The 17,590-nt window shown below is 41.1% G+C and overlaps 1 protein-coding gene across 3 annotated transcripts in view; it reads left to right on the top strand.

Moving 5' to 3' along the window:
* LOC111522678 (alpha-1,3-mannosyl-glycoprotein 4-beta-N-acetylglucosaminyltransferase C-like) overlaps positions 1-17,590 on the top strand; it is a 32,448-nt gene that overhangs the window by 12,771 nt on the left and 2,087 nt on the right. For all 3 annotated transcript variants that reach the window (XM_023186829.2, XM_023186830.2, XM_026456677.1), the window contains 2 exons: positions 3,402-3,576; positions 4,496-4,652. In XM_023186829.2, the coding sequence (XP_023042597.1) occupies positions 3,469-3,576; positions 4,496-4,652 (265 nt within the window). In that variant the 5' untranslated portion in view covers positions 3,402-3,468. The remainder of the gene's footprint in view (positions 1-3,401; positions 3,577-4,495; positions 4,653-17,590) is intronic.

The following is a 17,590-nucleotide window of genomic DNA, read 5'->3' as shown; positions in this document are numbered from 1 at the left end:
GGCACGGTGGCTTATGCCTGTAATCCCAGCACTTTGGGAGGCTGAGGCGAGCGGATCACAAGGTCAGGAGATCAAGACCATCCTGGCTAACACAGTGAAACCCTGTCTTTACTAAAAATACAAAAACATTAGCCGGGCATGGTGGCGGGCACCTGTAGTCCCAGCTACTCGGGAGGCTGAGGCAGAAGAGTGGCATGAACCCGAGAGGCAGAGCTTGCAGTGAGCCGAGATCGCTCCACTGCACTCCAGCCTGGGCCACAGAGCGAGACTCCATCTAAAAAAAAAAAAAAAATGGCAATTTTGAAAGAGTCCTGAAGTCACAGGGCACTTATGACTGAAGACCAGATCCAGGGACTATCTACAAGGCTTGCCAAGTTGGCAGTGCCAAGGAAATGATCAACCCTCTCTCAATCTAAGATAAGAGCACTGGTGGGGAAGGAGTGGACCCTGAGACTTAAGATGGGAACATTCTGGCAGACATGGATGAGATTTAAACCTCCAAATTCCTCTAAGCCTCACTTTCTAGAATAAGCAGTCTACCCCTATATAAAGAAACCAGTCCTCTTCTGCACATCTCATTGTCTCTAGGCCCATAAGGCCACATGGTACAAGGCCTGCTCCAGAAGGAAATGGCCTATAAACTCAAAGAATTAAAATCCCTCACCAATCTCTATTGCCCAGACAGCAGATATGGGAGTGGACTCTAAGGGAGAAGGAATGTAAGGCTCTATCCAGCTGAATTCATTGACATAGATACGTTAACCTGGAATTCAAGATTAAATGTACTCATCTGAGCATTAGAGAGCCAACATATTAATAATGCCTACATTCATGGTCTACAACTAATGGAGGTGTTCACAGAAGTCTGGATTTGACGATGGTTTATAGTTAATGAGATCAGAATACTTGAGTTTACTAGGCATGCCATAGAAAACCAAGTCTAAAGGCTCAGGGATATAGGGAATGCTGGAACCATGCTTCCAAGGAGGGTCCAGAGGACCCCTTCACCAAGACATTTACAGATATTTTGGTGTGGGGACACTTGCATCACTGAAGAGCTCTGCGTTACCTGTTTTCTGCAAACTGGAGATGACAATAAAAATGCCCAGTGGAATTGGGTTCTTTGACCTCACTGAGAATAATGGGATCTTGGAGTGCAGAGACCAAGTAACAGCATTTATCCACTAGATGAACTCCATTACTATAGTAAGCCAGAGAATCAGAGTGCTTTGATGCGCAGGAATCTATAGCAGTGACTAACTGATCCACAGGCTCTAGGAAAGAAAGAAATGAGACAAAATAGGCAGGTGGTTTACTGACACATGCAGAAAAATTTTAGGTCTGCTACACACATACTTGAGTTGCAGAAGTGAGAATTCATAGCATTTTACTCAGTTCCCTGAGCCAGCTCAGGGAGCCCCTTCACTGAAACAGAGGCCAGATCTTTTTGAGGAAGGACCTACAATTTGATTAATAAGAGTATACCAAGAATCTTCCCAAGCCTTCCCTCCAAAACCTGCAGCAATTTACCAGGATGACTATGAACCAGAGAAAGAAATACTCAGACTTTTTATGAATTATTGGATATTGGCTCTGAAGTAACATTAATTCTGGACACCATCATCCATGGGTCAAAGAGGAGGTTTAAGAAAGTCAGGTAACGGCGTCTTTTCCCTTGCCCATCTCACAGGCTATCCATCACAGCCTAAAACTATTTTTATTTGGAGAAAAATGTGACCACTTACAGCTGTGAGACTGGGTGTTGGTAATCAGCCCCCATTCAGGGAGAACAATGGTTGTCATGGGAGGGGGTGTCATCTGACTAACTTTGTCTTGCCTCAGAGGATGCGTACACCTTCTGGCCCCATCCCAGGGTCCCCAAACATTTTATTTTCTTCTTCTTAACTTTGGGGAAAGCCCTGAACATTCAAGTGGTATAGAGGTCAGGTCAGTCGCTGTGCATCCAGGAAAAAAAAAAAAAAATCTCAGATGAAACTACAGCTCCAGTCAAGGTGAGGACCTTTTCAATCTCCTTAGTTACTGTCCCCTCAAAAGTTCTGGGGGACTGGAAGTTTCCTGTCAGAAAGGGAAATTGTCCCTGGGACCTCTGACTTGATGCCATTCATCACCTACATTAGGTCCTTAACAAGTGTTTAGAAGTGCCATGTCTACGTTTTGTTCCATGAGTCATCCAGAAGAACAAAAGAAACTGACATGAAAAAGAGTCATGAAAGATGAATGCCTAACCAAAAAGGGTCCAGACTTCAGGTAATGGAGAGGACTGCCCTGGAAGAATCTGAATTTGCTCCCAAAGCCCCTGAGAAGCAGTGATACATAGGAAAGACAGTCTCTGGCATCAGGCAGGAAAACCTGTGGGAACATAGGGCTATCACATCTAAATACGAGAGGAAATGGTGGCTCAAGGTTCAGGCTTGGAGAGGACAAAATAACCCACTGTCTTTTCTTCTTGGAGCTACAGCCTTTAGATATGGCTTCAGTGTGTTCTGATCCCATTGAGGATTGTAGAAAGAGATGAGGAAGAGGGTACTTAGCAACTGATAAAGATTTCCACCTCACAGAACTGGCTTAGCATGAGCCAAATCGACATCTGTATCGAACATAAGAGTTAGTGGTAGACAGGGTGCAGTGGGCACTCTGGAAAGGATAGAATTTGGAGGGGAGAGAGAATTAAAGGCTTCAGATATCTCCTTCTAAAACATTCCATGATGCTTAATGTAGGATATATATATATACCAACTAGAATAAAGTCTGCAGAAATATCTTCCTGACTCCAGAGAGTCAGTAGGGTGAAGGAGTCAATAGGCTCTTGCAAGATTCTTCTATTACAAATACCCATTAGAGATCACACCCTCTCGATTCCCATCACCCCTTCCTTACCTCCTCGATGAATGCTGTCTGGTTCAAATGTGTGAATAAGAAATGTTCTCTATAATGCACTTGGAAACTCCTATTAAAACAGAATCAAGGTCTCTTCTCTTCACCTTGCCTTTGGCAGAAATCATTGTCAGGGACTTTGGAGTTGGGGCAATCAAGGTAAGAAAGAGCTCTGGAAATTTAATTAAACATTGGTGTCCAGAAGAAGGAAAATGAAGGAATGGATATGGAGAATTTCAGGCAAGAGTGGGGGCAAGTAAAGCTGTGATATTAAGGGCACTTTGCATGCATTTTTATATATCCGTGTTTCTCAAATGTGAGAAAGGCATAGCTCTGTTTTTAAGGGAAAAAAAATCATTAAGGATTCTTAAGAATATATATAAGAACCCCAGGTTTAATATTACTGGCTTTGGAAACTATACTTATTCAATGATAATATCTTATAATTTGAATTTTTTTATGTTACCATCAGATGAAAACTTTTCTCAGTAGTGTGTATATTTCAGACATCCAAGAATACATGGAAGGATCACAAATCGGTAAACAGCTCTGCAAGTTTCCAACCCCAGCACCATGAGAGATTTTCTATGGAAACTCACCATTATTGCAACAGCAGTAGTGCTCCCAATCTTCTATTTCATTGATGAAAATCCCTTTGATACTGCAAGTTTCCTGTCTTTGGTGAGTACCAGAAATTTTAAGTGGGGCAGACTTTCCTGGACTGAATGAAAGAAAGCATTTATCTGAATGTATATTTAAATGAAACTGTCACAAATGCTATAGACATTCAAGGAAGAAAAAAGACAAGCAAGTTTGAGGAATCAACATATTTTTCCTTGATGGAGACAATAAGGGATGGTAATACTCTGGAAGAAACAAAATTCAGGGCTGGGAAGAAATAACACTGATTTAATGCTTCGGCAGAGTTTGCCCTTTTCTTATAGCAATTGATGACGTAGAGATTTTTCTTCTTGTTTGGTAAGTTTCCCATTACAGAAAAGTTCCCTTGGTTTTCAAAGTTATACTTTATCCCCCATTTTCTGCATTAGGATCCTGAAGCTCACAACAGTTAAGTCATTTCTCCAAGTCAAGAAAGTTTTAAGGAGCAGAGAAAATTCTGCCAGAATCCAGAAAAGGCAAAGAAAAGAAGGGAGGGTGGTGAATGAACTTGGAAGGGTGAAATGCCACCAGTGGGAAAGAATTTAGAGTGAAGCACTGGGGTGCTTACCTGGCCTCCTGTATCTCTCATGCTTAACACATGCTATGCCCTTCTTGGGATTAGGTGACCCATACAAGACTGTAATCAAAAAGGATAATTGTGGGTGAAGAATGGCAGAGCTGGACATTGTCTCATTCCCTACATAAAGCTAAGGAGAGCTAGAGAAATCCCAACTCCCTTTACTCCAGGATCCATAATCTATATATGTAACAACCCCTGGGGTAGGATTGTTTCAGAAGAGAAGGAAGAAGTTTGAACTGAGCCTGAGCCAACCTGCCCTGTATCTGAAGATGATTTCATTATATTATGCAAAGGGAAATGTAACTAGCCATTTTTCCCAAAGGGGATGAATCACAGAGCTGAAACTCACTCTTTTCTCAGAAGGAAAAGGAGATGGTAGCTTGGCAGAGAGCCCGAATGCAGATCAATCCTGGTAGAACAAACCACATGAAGACCTTCAAAGATATGCAGAAAAACTCAGAACCGCTTAAAAATGTGAACTCCCACATCTTGCTTGGAGCCTCTCCCACAGAAAAAAGTGAGTGTCCACTGGGGGTGTAGATCATCCAGGTTAGGCAAGGGTAGAGAGGGAAGGCAAGTGGAAAGGAAAGGGAACAGATAACTCGGGAAGAGAACAGGGATGCTGAAATGAAGGACTAGGCCTATAGAATTTGACTGCAAAAGGGCCGGGCACGGTGGCTCACGCCTGTAATCCCAGCCCTTTGGGGGGCCGAGGCGGGCAGATCACAAGGTCAGGAGATCGAGACCATCCTGGCTAACACGGCGAAACCCCGTCTTTACTAAAAATGCAAAAAATTAACCGGGCTAGGTGGCGGGCGCCTGTAGTCCCAGCTACTCGGGAGGCTGAGGCAGGAGAATGGCGTGAACCCGGGAGGCGGAGCTTGCAGTGAGCCAAGATTGCGCCCCTGCACTCCAGCCTGGGCAACAGAGCGAGACTCCATCTCAAAAAGAAAAAAAAAAATATGACTGCAAAAGATGGCAATTCTGACTCCGTGAATCTCCCAGTCCCTCTTCTGATGAAACAAGAGAGACAATGGGAAAAGTACAGGAGAAAACTATGGGAAGGGGGACTGAGTAAAAGGGAAAGAACTAGGGAGGGGACAATGCAGTGTCTTGAGTGGGTAGTCCCGTCGGGTTCTGTGGGGCTCTAAAGAGCATCTAATAGCTTGCCACTCGTGCTGTGGTCCACAAACTGACAGCTAGTGTCCATGGACGTCAGCAGCGTCTGTCTGGCAGCTTGTTCCACATGTGGAATCTTAGGTCCTCCCCAGACCTACAGAATCAGAATTTTCATCTTAACCAGACCCCCAAGCGATTGGTATGCACATTAAAGCCTGAGAAGTATGCTTTAGTAGATCTGAGGCACAGAGATGATTCTGGAGAGCACAGCCAGGACTAGGACATGTTTCAGATCAGCAGAATCAGTTCTGATGCTTTTTAGACTCTCCATATGATAGAGACCTTGCCCTTTTCAACCTCAGTGTGGGCTACCCTTGCAGTCTTTATGGAACTTCATTTGTGGTAAACAAACATACTCTCGTTATAAACTATTTCCATACAATACATTGTAAGTATATACATATTGTATAGTGAGTAAAAAGTAATAGTTCCTTTTTCTCCCTCATTCCTCTCCTCTCCCCCAGAAGTCTGATAAGTACCCTTCTTGAGATCCAGATGTCTTTCTAACACTTACATATATACATGTCTGGGGGATTTTTAAAGGCCATCTTATATGTTTTGTTCTGAGATTTGCTTTTTTCATTCATTCATTTGTACATGTTTTCTGGGTTTGGTGGCTCATGCCTGTAATCTCAACACTTTGGGAGGCCGAGGCGGGAGGAATACTTGAATCCAGGAGTTTGAGACTATAGTGAGCTATAATTGTGCCAGTGTACTCCAGCTCTGGGCCACACAGGGAAGACTCTTGTCTTTTTTTTTTTTTTTTTAACTTTCACTTTAAATTCAGGGGTATATGTGCAAGTTTGTTACATAGGTTAACTTGTGTCATGGGGGTTTGTTGTACAGATTATGTCATCACCCAGGTATTAAACCTAGTATCCATTAGTTATTTTTCCTGATCTTCTCCCTCCTCCACCTTCCACCATCCAGTAAGCCCTGGTGTGTGTTGTTCTCCTCGATGTTTCCATGTGTTCTCATCATTTAGCTCCCACTTATAAGTGAGAATGTGCAGTATTTGGTTTTCTGTTCATTCTTGCATTAGTTTGCTAAGAATAATGGCCTCCAGCTCCATCCACGTCCCCGCAAAAGACAAGATCTCCTTTCTTATAGCTGCATGGTGTTCCATGGTATATATGTACACATTTTCTTTATCTGGTCTTTCCTTGATGGGCATTAGGTTGACTCTATATCTTTATTATTATGAATAGTGCTGCAATAACATTCGCATGCATGTGTCTTTACAATAGAACAATTTCTATTCCTTTGGGTATATACCTAGTAATGGGATTGTTGTGTCGAATGATAGTTCTGTCTTTAGGTCTTTGAGGAATCACCACACTGTCTTCCACAATGGTTGAACTAATTAACACTCCCACCAACAGTGTGTAAGCATTCCTTTTTCTCTACAGCCTCACCAGAATCTGTTGGCTTTTGACTTTTTAGTAATAGCCATTCTGACTGGTGTGAGGTGGTATCTCATTGTGGCTTTGATTTGCATTTCTCTAACGATCAGTGAAGAGATTTTTTTCATGTGGTTGTTGGCCACATGTGTGTCTTCTTTTGAAAAGTGTCTGTTCATTTCCTTTGCCTACTTTTTAATGGGGTTGTTTGCTTTTTTCTTCTTGCAAATTTGTGTAAGTTCTTTATAGATGCTGGATATTAGACCTCTGATGGATGCATAGTTTGCAAAAATTCAGGAGGAGACCCTGTCTTGAAAAAAAGTGTATATTTTGTAGAGTTTTTCCTTACCTCCTTCTTTTTTTAACTGCTGTCATCAACATAGTGTGGATGTAAAAAAATTTACTTGACTATTCTTATTGATGAGAACTCAATTGTTTTCAATTTTTTGTACTACAAACAACATCACAATTAATATATTTTTGCTCATATGTAAAAATATTTCTACGAGAAATATACCTGTATGTGGAACTAATGAATGAAAGAGCACATGCACTTTAGATTTAGATTGACACCTCAAAATTGCATCAAAAAAAGCTTGCTATTAATCACGTCAGTTTATGGATATCTATTTCCTCACAATCTTGCCAGTGCTGTTGTTGCTTGTCAATTTGAAGGGCAGAAAATATTTCCTTTGAAGGGCAGAAAATATTTCCTTTGATTTGGTGATATTTGTGATAATTTGATATCCCTGATTATTGTGACAGTTGAGCTTTTTTTATGTTTAAGGGTCATATTTATTCACTCTGTGGATGGTCTATTCATATCCTCTGGTAATTTTCTACTGTGTTGATTGCTTTTTGTTGTTGATTTCTAGGAGTTTTAAAATATATTATGAGTGCTCATTTTATATATTATATACATATCATTGCATTTATCTATTGTTAAATATGTCCCTCTTTGCCACTTGTCTTTTGTTCATGGTTATTTGGCATATGAATTTTAAAAACCTTACATAGTCATATAAAGGAAAAGTGAAGCAGGCAAAGAAAAAAAGAATATTTTCCATAATCAAATTCGTTCATGGTTTTTATAGCTTCTAGGTTTTATGACTGTTTTGGGGGAAAAGTCCCTATTACAATATTATTTTTGGAAAACTTTTACTATATGCTCTTCTAATACTCTTCTGGTTTTTCTTTTTCAGGTATAAATATTTCACATAGTTTAAATTTATTTTTAATTAGGATCTGAGATAAATAATGAACTTTATTTACAACTGGATATCCTGTGATCTCAAAACCATTTACTGAATATTCCATCTTTTCCTCCCACTGAGAAGAAATGCCACCTTTGTCATAGAAACTCCCATATGTGCATGGGTTTATTTTTGAAAATCATTTTGTTCCATTGACTTTTTTAATGTTGCTGTACTAATTCCACATGATTTGAGCTTCTAATAGTTTATTGTATACGTTGTTAGACTAATCCTTCCTCCCCCACTTAATTATGTACTATTTCAAATTATTGTCTATTCTTTATTTTTTCTCCTCCAGATGAATTTTTAATTAGCTTATTGAACATCATGAAAAAAATACTCTTGACTGAAATTGCATTAAATGTATAGATAGACTTGGAGTTCATTGATATCTTTATAATACCGAATCATAGCTGGGCATGGTGGCTCACGCCTGTAATCCCAACACTTTGGGAGGCTGAGGTGGGGGAAATCACATTAGGTCAGGACTTGCAAGACCAGCCTATCCAACATGGCGAAACCCCTCTCTACTAAAAATACAAAAATTAGCTGGGTGTGGTGGCAGGCACCTGTAATTCCAGCTACTCAGAAGGCCGAGGCAGGAGAATCACTTGAACCCAGGAGATAGAAGTTGCGGTGAGCCAAAATCATGCTACTGCACTCTAGCCTGGGTGTCAGAGTGAGACCCTGTCTCAAAAAAAAATAATAAAATAATAATAATGAGTCATACCATTCAAGAATCTGTTATGCATCTATGTGTATTCCAGTCTTCTTGTATGGGCTTCATTAAAGCTTTGTCATTTGTCTTAGGTACATTCCCCGTATATTACAGTTCTTCACACTATGTGGCTTCCTTTTCCATTATGTCTGATAATTGGTTATTGTAAGTTTGAAAAAATGCTAGTGCTATTTCTGTGTTGATCTCTTATCTATCATCTTAATGAACTCTCTTATTGTTTCTTTTTATTATTATTACTGAGACAGAGTCTCACTCTGTCGCCCAAGCTGAAGTGCAGTGGCACAGTCTCGGCTCACTGCAACCTCTGCTGCCCAGGATCAAGCGATTCTCCTGTCTCAGCCTCCTGAGTAGCTGGGATTACAGGCACCCATCATCATGCCCAGCTAATTTTTTTGTATTTTTAGTCGAGATGGAGTTTCGCCATGTTGGCCAGGCTGGTCTTGAACTCCTGACCTCAGGTGATCCACCCGCCTCGGCCTCCCAAAGTCCTGGGATTACAGGTGTGAGCCACCACGCCTGGCCTCTCTTGCTGGTTCTAATTGTTCATCAGATTATCTTGAGTTAGCTATGCAGACTATCATATTATTTGCAAATAGTGACAGCTTTGTCTCTTTTCGACATTTCTCTCTCCCAATTTCTTACATTATTTCATTGCCCATTATAAGTAGAAGCAAGCATCTTTGTCTTATTCCTCACTTTGGTAGAAATTCTTCTATAATAATTCATCATTATGATGTTTCCTTAATTTTTTAATTTATATGTGTCAAAGGATAAACAAAGTTTTGTGCTGTGTTCGAGGTTTACAATATATCAAAAGCACTTTTATCTTAATCTCTTCAGAGAGGATAAAGTAGGTGGACTGCAGTATCAAACAATAGAAATCTTACTCAACTTTTCGTAAAGTACAAAGAGTTTAGCCTAAAGCAGGTATATCAGTCAGGATTCAACCAAAGAAGCATAACCAGTAGGAGATATGTTAAGGGATTTATTGCACTAAATTGGCCATTGTGGGAGCTGAAAGACAAGTCTAAAATCTGTAGGTAGGAATCAGTATGGGGAGGCAAGAACGTCAGGGCAAGAACAGAAGCTGCTATCCACAGGTGGGATTTGTTCTTCTTCAGAGAAGCCTCGGTTGTGCTCTGAAGCCCACTCTGGAAGGTTGTGGGTTTACCAGAATGAGGGCAAGGAACACCTGACCGGCCCATGGCAGAAAACCACTTAAAGGCATTCTTCAGCCACAAACAGTAGCATGAGCCATCTGTGCCTTAAGGACATGCTCCTGCTGCAGTTAACTAGCCCAACCTACTCCTTTAATTCAGGCCATCCCTTCATCTCCCATAAAAGATACTTTTAGTTATTTCATGTCTATAGAAGCAATGCTAATGACTGACGTGCTGTTAATAAATATGTGGGTAAATCTCTGTTCGGGGCTCTCAGCTCTGAAGGCTGTGAGACCCCTGATTTCCCACTTCACACCTCTATATTTCTGTGTGTGTGTCTTTAATTCCTCTAGTGCCGCTGGGTTAGGGTCTCCCTGAACCAGCTGGTCTCGGCAGTTTGTTTGTTTTTGTTTTGTTTTGTTTTGAGATGGGGTTTCACTCTATCACCCAGGCTGGAGTGCAACGGAGCATTCTCGGCTCACTGCAACCTCTGCCTCCTGGGTTCAAGCAATTCTCCTGCCTCAGCCTCCCAAGTAGCTGGGAATACAGGTGCCCACCACCATTCCCAGCTAATTTTTGTATTTTTTTAGTAGAGAGGAGGTTTCACCATGTTGGCCAGGCTGGTCTCAAACTCCTGACCTCAGGTGATCCACCTGCCTGGGCCTCCCAAAGTGCTGGGATTACAGGCATGAGCCACCATGCCCAGCCTAGTTGCCTGTTCTTAAACTTCATAAAAATGGTATAAAACTGTGTGTGTTTTTTCCAGAACTTGCTTTTTTCACTTAATGTTTGTGAGATTCCTTTTACTTCCTATTCATTCTTTTTCACTTAATGTTACATTTGTGTTATACTCTGTGTAAAACTTTCGACTTCGTGTTGAGTGAACCATCACAATGTTTTGATTCATTCTCCTGTTGATAGACACTTAGGTGACTGCCAGTTTTTTCTATTACCAACAGTGTTGCTATGAATATTCTTGTACACAAATCTGTATGAAATTTGAACACGCATGAGCAATTATTTAGGATATATTCCTAGGAGTAAAATTGCTAGATTATAAGACATGCATATCTTTATTAGATTTTGCCAAATTGATCCCTAAAATGGACTACCAAAATAAAAACAAAAGAGCACACCCATCACAGTTATTACTGGTTCACTCTCTAATGTGAAGTATGTGTAAATAAATCAACATACTAAAGATTGTCTTAAATGACTTATCAGTTTATTCTCACCATCAAGATATGAAGCCCTATTGTTCCACATCTTTGCCATCTGCTAGTATTGTCAGATTTTCTTTTTTTTAATTGAGATCGTAGGTGTCACTCTATGTTGCCCAGGCTCGTCCCAAACTCCTGGGATCAAGCCATCCTCCTGCCTCAGGCTCCCAAAGTGCTGGGAATACAGGCATGAGTCACCAGGCCTGGTCCAGATTTTTCAACTGCTGTAATTCTTTGGTTTTAATGTGCTCTTCCCTGACTACCAGTAGGTTGAGCAACTGCATGCTGATCATGCATGTTTTCATGTATCTATTGATCATTTATAGCTTTTTGTCTTTTGTGGTGTGCCAATTCATAAATTTTGTCTATTTTCTTAAGAATTTTTGTATTTATAATAATTTTTAAAATCTTCATTTATCTAGCTGTGACATATTTTCATTCTTAATATTATTTATGTTTTCACCCTTTTAAACTATAGGTTTAGGCAGGGCGCAGTGGCTCACACCTGTAATCCCAGCACTTTGGGAGGCCAAGACGGGTGGATCACCTGAGGTCAGGAGTTCGAGACCAGCCTGGCCAACATGGCAAAACCCCGTCTTGACTAAAAATATAAAAATTAGCTGGGCATGGTGGTGGATGCTTGTAATCCCAGCTACTCACTTGAACCCAGGAGGTGAGGCTGCAGTGAGTTGAGATCTCACCATTGTACTCCAGCCTGGATGACAAGAACAAAACTCTGTCTCAAAACAAAAACAAAAACAAAAAACTATAGGTTTAGTTGATTAAACTTTTCTAACAAACACCTCTTATTGATCTTTTACAGTTTTTAATCTATTGTATTTAATTACATTCTGCTTTTACCTTCTTTTTTTTTTTTTTTTTGAGACGGAGTCTCACTCTGTCGCCCGGGCTGGAGTGCAGTGGCCGGATCTCAGCTCACTGAAAGCTCCACCTCCCAGGTTTACGCCATTCTCCTGCCTCAGCCTCCTGAGTAGCTGGGACTACAGGCGCCCGCCACCTCGCCCGGCTAGCTTTTTGTATTTTTTAGTAGAGACAGGGTTTCACCGCGTTAGCCAGGATGGTCTTGAACTCCTGACCTCGTGATCCGCCCGTCTCGGCCTCCCGAAGTGCTGGGATTACAGGCTTGAGCCACCGCGCCCAGCCGCTTTTATCTTCTTAATTGCACATTCTGCTTCTGTTGGTTTTATTTTTGCCTGGTTTCTTTATTTTCTCATTTTATTTATTTTCTTTTCAGATTGCTTTCTAGAAAATACACTGAAAGATGTTGCTTCTCTAAGTCCCACTCCCACTTTAACCATGTCCCACATCTTTTGGTCTACTGTGTTCTTATTTCCGTTTATTTCTAAGTACCTGGTAATTTCCATTTGGATTTCGTGTTTAACCCAAGAGATATTTAGAACAGTGCTTTTTCATTTCCAAAGGGATGCTTTTAGACTTTCATGATTAGTTTTAGCTTTATTGCATTATAATCAAAGAATATGAGATATAAAATTACAATATTCAGGACAATTAAAAGTAAAATTGTCTTCATGGTCTAAGGCATGGCCAATATTTTCTATGGATATCTGAAAGGAATGTGTATTGTCTGATGAGCTGATGAGCACCACACACATACACAAACACATACACATGATGAATTTTGTTAAGTGTTTTAGTAAAAACTGTTTCTTGATTTTTGTTTACTTAATCTATTGATTTCCAGAGAGGCTAACTATTTCCCAGTGTGATTATGGATATATTTATTTTTGCTTGTATTTCTAAAGTTTTATTTCATATGTAGCTTTGAAATAGGTGAGTTCTATTTGTCAACATTTAAACAATATATTTTTCAGTACTATATTTTCAACATTTTTGTGGTGCGTGTGTGTGTTTTATAAAATATAGAGCTGAATTTCATTTAACATTGATGTTAAATGAAGTATTTTTCCAGATACCCCTCTTTCCTATTAACCTTGGGTCCAATTCAGAAATACATAGAGGTTGGCTAGGGAGTTAAATGAAACATCTCCCGCTTTTTTCTTCACATGAAGCTGGGTTGTGAAGACGTGCCTGGGATCCAAGAACATAATCAGCTTTCGAGTGCATCCCACTCCCTCCTGTTCCAGTGTCCTCTGGTCTCAGATTTAAAGAAACAAAATAGAAACCCAAGAACAAGCACTTAACCATTCAGAAGAACAGAATCTTGCTCCTGTTTTTCACTCCACTGAGCATGAAAGTCTAACAAATCTGAGAAGGAGGCTGCACGTGCACATTACCTATAATAACCCAGTGCCGAGACCAGCTCGGTCGGGGAGACCCTAACCCAGCAGCGCTAGAGGAATTAAAGACACACACACAGAAATACGGAGGTGTAAAGTGGGAAATCAGGGGTCTCACAGCCTTCAGAGCTGAGAGCCCAGAACAGAGATTTACCCACATATTTATTAACAGCAAGCCAGTTATTAGCATTGTTTCTATAGATATTCGATTAACTAAAGGTATCCCTTATGGGAAACAGGATTAACTAAAAGTATCCCTTATGGGAAACAGGTTTAACTAAAAGTATCCCTTATGGGAAACGAAGGGCTGAAATAAAGGAATAGTTTGGGCTAGTTAACTGCAGCAGGAGCATATCCTTAAGGCACAGATTGCTCATGCTATTGTTTGTGGCTGATGAATGCCTTTAAGCGGTTTTCCACCCTGGGTGGGCCAGGTGTTCCTTGCCCTCATTCCGGTAAACCCACAACCTTCCAGCGTGGGCGTTATGGCCATCATAGACATGTCACAGTGCTGCAGAGATTTTATTTATAGCCAGTTTTGGGGCCAGTTTATGGCCACATTTTGGGGGGCCTGTTCCCCACACCCAGCCCTAAAAGAAAACTGTGTGTCAGTGCATGTCAGAGTGATCATCTCAGTAAAGAAATAAGCCAATCAAGGACAGGGAGGCCAGGCGCGGTGGCTCAAGCCTGTAATCCCAGCACTTTGGGAGGCCGAGAGGGGCGGATCACGAGGTCAGGAGATCGAGACCATCCTGGCTAACACGGTGAAACCCCATCTCTACTAAAAACTACAAAAAACTAGCCGGGCAACATGGGGGCGCCTGTAGTCCCAGCTACTCGGGAGGCTGAGGCAGGAGAATGGCGTGAACCCGGGAGGCGGAGCTTGCAGTGAGCTGAGATCCGGCCACAGCACTCCAGCCTGGGTGACAGAGCAAGACTCCGTCTCAAAAAAAAAAAAAAAAAAAAGGGAAGCAGGAATGAGAGATTCAAGAAACTTTCGCATGAGAGGATGGATATTCCTAGTTTAAGAAAAGCGTGTGCCAGGTTACTACAAGAAACCCAAGGCAGTTCTCATCCCACACAGTCTCTTCTCATAAGGCTCCATGTGTCTTCTTTTCTGACCCTAACTCCCACCTCCTCGACTTCTGATTCCTTCCACTGTGCCCTCTAGAACTCATGGTCAGTCATCAGCAAAGTTCCCTTCTCTCAGTACAGGTGCACTGTCCACACTCCTATCTAGTTACAGCCTCTGAACCTTCACACTAGATTTCACCTCTTCTTGACCACTCGTTAACATCACTCAAGCAATTTTCTCTATCTTGGGCCACAGATTTTCCCTCCCTCCTTTTATCATACAAACACATTATAATATTTTTCAAATCTTGATAAAAGAAAGCAAACCCTCTCTTAAGACCACAGATTTTTGCCTTCGCCTTTTCAACAAAATTACTCTTGGTTATGTAGCCCATGGTTTCCATGTTGTTGTACCCACTGGTCAGCTTCCAATATCTATCTTACTTGACCTATCACAGCATTTGACACAGTAAATGACTGTCTTCATTCAACATTCCCTTCCATCGCTTCCAGGATTCCAAACTCTTCTGGTTTTCCTCCAGCATTGCTGGTAGATGCTCAGTCTCTTTTGCTGGTTTATCTTCTCTTTCCAACTTCTAAATGTTGATGTACCCTAGGGCTCAGTCTAGACTCACTATTTTGGTGACCTCATCCAATCTCACAGCTTTAATCCCTAACTATATGTTAATTGCTCCCAAAAGTATAGAACCAGCCTTGATCTACCTGTGGTCCTCACTGGCCTCTGCAGCAAGAATACGTGTCCCATTTCCCCTGTCACTGAGAATCCCGTGGGCAGCTGCTACTGAAGTGTTTGGCTGGAGAACATGTGGTCTTTTTCCTGTCAGCTCAACCAGGGCTTTGTGATTCTCTTGCTGAACCGGTTCACTTTGGTACCATGTACCCTCCTGAAGTCTGACTGTGACACCCGTTTGATCTCCATAGGTTACAACAGTATTTAATAGATGAAATAAACCTTGAGACAGAATAAGCTCTTTCTGAGTCAAGTACTTTTTTTTTCTTATTTTTTTGTTTGTTTGTTTTTGTTTTGTTTTGTTTTTTGAGACAGGGTCTCGCTCTGTCACCAAGGCTGGAGTGCAGTGGTGAGATCTCGACTCACTGCAACCTCTGTCTCCCAGGTTCAAACAATTCTCCCACCTCAGCCTCCTGAGTAGCTGGGACTACAGGGGTGAGCCACCACCTGTAAAAATGCTAATTTTTGCATTTTTAATAGAGACAGGGTATCACCACGTTGGCCAGGCTGGTCTCGAACTCCTGACCTCAGGTGATCCACCTGCCTCTCGGCCTCCCAAAGTGTTGGGATTACAGGTGTGAGCCACCATGCCCAGCCTTGATTCAAGTACTTTAAAAATTCAAGAGACAGATCTAAGCTATTTATTATGTCCAAAGAAGATTAAGTTCAGGAGTGCTTACATTTGTCGGTTTTAATAATACAAAGAACTCTCAATGAAAAACTACTTTTTTCTTTAAGTTTAGATGCATTTTTAATTGAATGTGTTTTAAAATATCGGTATGAACTCATGATGTGTTTTATCTTTTTTTTTTTTTTTTTTAATGTTTCTAGCTCTGTCCACAAGGGCCTAGAAATGACCAACAGCGAGTACCCTTGGTGCCAGATCATAGACTCTAAATCTCATTTTCCACTACAATAAGGGGAGGGGCTCCTTGTAAAAAGTGGATGATTCCAAATCCAAGGCAGGAAATGTCATAGCAGATAGCAGAGAAGCTTTCAAAAATGACTGAAGTTGTATCAAAACAGCTCAGGATCCAACTTCAAGAGCTTATTTGCCAAAGACAGGACAATTTAAGCATCAATAAGAATAAAATTTCTGGCTGGGCATGGTGGCTCATGCCTGTAATCCCAGCACTTTGAGAGGCCAAGGCTGGTGGATCACTTGAGGTCAGGAGTTTGAGACCAGCCTGACCAATATGATGAAATCCCATCTCTACTAAAAATACAAAAATTAGCAGGACGTGGTGACGGGCACCTGTAGTCCCAGCTATTTGGGAGGCTGAGGCAGGAGGATTGCTTGAACCTGGAAGGCAGAGGTTGCAGTGAGCCAAGACTGTGCTATTGCACTTCAGCCTGAGCAACAGGAGCGAACTTTGTCTCAAAAAAAAAAAAAAAGAGAGAGAGAGAATAGAATTTCCATGATTTGAAACACATGAAATATATGAGTTTATAAGGATCCCCCCCCACAAAAAAAACCTGACACATTTTGTCACCATTTGAGAATGCTAGGGAACCAAGTCATTATTTTATTTTGAAAGTTGATGAAAGGGAATCAGCATTTATCCTGCTTTTCTGTATGAACTACAACTGGGTAGCCAAAGAGTAAATGAGGGGAATTTTCTCTTTACGGAAACATTCCAGATAATACACAAAGCAGGAATGCTCAACTTAGAATATCACCATATTGCAACTAGTAATGTATTAACAGATCTAAGCATTGAACATCAAAGGCTGCTAACATCATAAAAACAGAAGCAGCCTGCTATTCTGTGCCTTCAGATGAAAGAACACATCACTAATGCATGAAGTATTATTGCCCCAAAATCTAACCTGAACTTGGTCAAGTCCTCATACTCATGTTTTCTGCAAACTCTTTATGATTCATATCAGCTGGTTATTTTGCCAAAGAATGTGATTTCCTCTCTGATCTGAGTATTTATTTGACTTATTTGGCATTCTTCAGTTAATTGTCTCCTCTGTTAGCTTCTATTTCTGTAGTTTCTTTCTGATTTAGTTGTTTCTGTTCCGTTATATTGAAGCTTCTTGTTTCAGATTAATATTTGAGGATCTAGAGTGAACAGTGAACTTCTTCCCTCTAAGAGCCATCTCTGTTTGCCTCTTTGTAAAAGTGGGTTGTGATTATGGAAACCTGCCTCATTCGATTGTAAGGCAGGAGTGACATCTGGGGTCACTTCTGATGCTCTCTTCAGCCGCAGGACTAATGCCATGCACTTTCCCCTAGCAGAACATCTACTTCATTTACACAAAAATACTTAGAACTTTAATGTGAGAATGGACATTGCCACCACCAGCCTCTTGGTGGGCACTAGCCCAGTCGTCCTGGAAATAGTTCTATAATCAAGTATCCAGAGGACCATCCCAGGGCTCACTCCTCTACTT

The sequence above is a fragment of the Piliocolobus tephrosceles genome, chromosome 1 (assembly GCF_002776525.5).
Source record: "Piliocolobus tephrosceles isolate RC106 chromosome 1, ASM277652v3, whole genome shotgun sequence".
NCBI lineage: Eukaryota > Metazoa > Chordata > Mammalia > Primates > Cercopithecidae > Piliocolobus > Piliocolobus tephrosceles.
Note: the sequence above shows the minus strand (reverse complement) of the source record. Positions and strands in the feature narration are given on the sequence as shown.